Genomic DNA, 2,614 nt, shown 5'->3' on the forward strand with positions numbered 1-2,614 from the left:
CTATTTTTGCTCCTGCAATGATCTTGCAGCCATGGACATGGCCATCATGACAGAAATCTATTCACTGGTCACCACGCTTGCTCTTCAACCTCGGGTATGAGACCGTATCCTATCTCTCTCGCAGGTAGTACTGATAGTCGCGAAGGTCGAAGCTGACAGGGAGCATCAGAACCCACAACCATTTGCAGTGTGGTGCCACAGATCATCGGGCAAGATAGAGGACACGGTACTTGTACCACGCTAAGTCTGGGCACTCAGTCTTGCTTCCTAAAGGTTACATTTGATTAACTGTGAGGTAGGGCTGCTCGTTGTATTCGGTTGCATGACACCCGCAGCTGCAGAGGCCGTGGGCTTTAAACCCGCTGCGAACGATGAAGCATCGATGAATATGATCAACATGTCAACAGGTTGAACCTCGTACGCATGATGCGACTATCTATTCAAGTGAACATACAGACTGGGTGCCTGCAGACTCAGATGTCGCTCTTAGGCACCGGACCGCGCGTCGAGCCACAAGGCTTGCTGCTTGGGTAAATTTCTACCGTGATGGTTGAGCTGAGCTCGAACTCGAACCAGATGACTAAGACCAGAGAGAAGGAATACGCCACTGAGAATGCTGATGTCAATCCTTACCAGTTAGACTGCGCATGCGGGTGCTGATTCCGTTGGGCGGTGCTTGCCAATAGATATGCTTCCATGAAGGCATGTGTGCTATCAACGGCAATGTGTCAGATCTGAGAACATTGACTAATGCAACGCTGGATTCAGGCCTTATACTTCAATTGCTGGGCTTACGATGCCTCTTACTAGAGATCTGCCAGCCACTGTTTGCCATTGGTGTTGGGACCCTGACTACTTCCTGACTACTTAATCTGACATGGATGACGTACAAATTGACGTCGAGGATGATAGCATGAGTGCGCCGATTCCAGAGGAAAGTCGGAGCATGTCCAAGGCTTGTTAAGGTGAGTCTTTGCCATGACAGCTGGGCCGAGCTTCAATTAAATTCTGTATTCACAGCAGCAAAAAGGTGTGAGCCAAAAATGGATGATGCCAATTTTACCGGTGAGACTGTGCATGCAGGTGCAACACCTGGCAGCGCGTCTGCGGAAACGGTATAATCGAGACGAAGGTAGTGTGCTATAACTGTGGTCTATCACATTTGAGAATGCCAACTGATGCAATACCGGACTCAGACCTCACATATCGAGTCAATGGATGATGACCTCTCACTGCCAGTCCCATCGGAGGTGTACGATCCTCTCGATTCGAGTGAACTCAATGATATACAAGTCGGCGTGAGGTTGCTGGGGCGTAAGTGTGCGTATCCAGAGTAGCGCCGACATATGTCGAGGATCCACTGACATCAACCTTAAGCAGTTTCCAGATTACCATGACGACACAGATCGACGATCATTTATGTCTGAGTTGCATTTTCAAGGTGTGCCGGTATTCATGCCGGTATGTTGTGTAAGACATAAAGCTTGCTGTGGTCAAGGGATTGATCGTGAAGAAGAATCATGGCTCGATTGTTCGGGACTACGCCTCGCCGGCAGGGTTCTGGTCTCATATGGTGGAGAGAAAGATGATCGCAGAGGCTTTGGGCTATGGTGATGGCACATGGAAGGTAATAGTTGAAAGCTGGGGAGGATGTCGAGTCAGGAGACACTAGCAGGTTGATGCAGTAAAATGTGCTCGAATCAGTAATAGTGATATGACTGTAACAGCGAATGGCGGTGAGTTTCTGCTACGCTGTTCCTTCCCAACAATGCATGACAGTCCCGATGACGGGGCGGGACGGCGAAGCCAATGCTGTGATACCGTTGTAAATGATTGTAAATGGGATGTTCTAATGAAGGACAGACCCCGTAGACTGCTACCGCTTTGTGCCCTCTGACTGCATGGCTTGACCATCGCCGGATATAGTGATAATCGCAAAAGAGCAGTCATCTGGGCCATGCAGGTGACCAATGATGGTAACTACTAAACCGCCGCGGTAAATATCAAAGCCTGGCGCAGAAGCCGGGATGGGCCAGAAACGATCCCGCTGTAGAGCAAGGCTACAAATCTTTGTTTGATCCACTGCAATCCGAGTGGTGGTCGCGTTGTAACTGAATGTGAACAGTGGTCAATTCGCTGGCATTCAAAATGTCGTTGTGTAGTTAACGAGCGAGTCATACAAAAGCTAGCGCCAAACGACCAGAGATTCCGCGTGACATGCTTGTCCAGACAGGCACTCCGTGCTGGGGTAGCCACACCTTGCCACACCTAGCCAAGCGAGCAGCCGTGCTCAGGTATGGACGCCTGTTACTGAACATTACACGGGAGATCCGACTCCTCAAGACAAGACCCGCGGTGAGTCGGGAGCGGCTCGCCGCAAGCAAAGACAGACGTTATTTATTGTGAGGCTAGAGAGAGTAGGAATCGGAAAAGCATTTGCATTCGCTATTTAATGATTGTACGGTAGACCCGCGAGAGCGGTCTACCTGAAATATGCAATGGGATACTGCGAGCAGGATCTAGCTTCCTCAGAGGGCAGCCTGAGCTACACGTCCTGAGTACTAGTCTTCAGCACCACGGAGAGGTACCTGCTCATCGCTGAAGGAGGGCGACA

The 2,614-nt window shown here is 50.2% G+C and overlaps 1 protein-coding gene across 1 annotated transcript; it reads left to right on the plus strand.

Moving 5' to 3' along the window:
- Window positions 1-1,043: 1,043 nt before the first annotated feature.
- On the plus strand, window positions 1,044-1,829 carry BO97DRAFT_430184 (uncharacterized protein; the record flags this gene model as incomplete). Its single annotated transcript, XM_025697426.1, has 5 exons — window positions 1,044-1,115; window positions 1,197-1,314; window positions 1,388-1,461; window positions 1,517-1,627; window positions 1,728-1,829. The coding sequence occupies 5 exons, from the start codon at window positions 1,044-1,046 to the stop codon at window positions 1,827-1,829; spliced, it is 477 nt and encodes a 158-aa protein (XP_025545624.1).
- Between the last annotated feature and the right edge of the window lie 785 nt (window positions 1,830-2,614).

Source organism: Aspergillus homomorphus, assembly GCF_003184865.1.
Source record: "Aspergillus homomorphus CBS 101889 unplaced genomic scaffold BO97scaffold_137, whole genome shotgun sequence".
Lineage (NCBI taxonomy): Eukaryota > Fungi > Ascomycota > Eurotiomycetes > Eurotiales > Aspergillaceae > Aspergillus > Aspergillus homomorphus.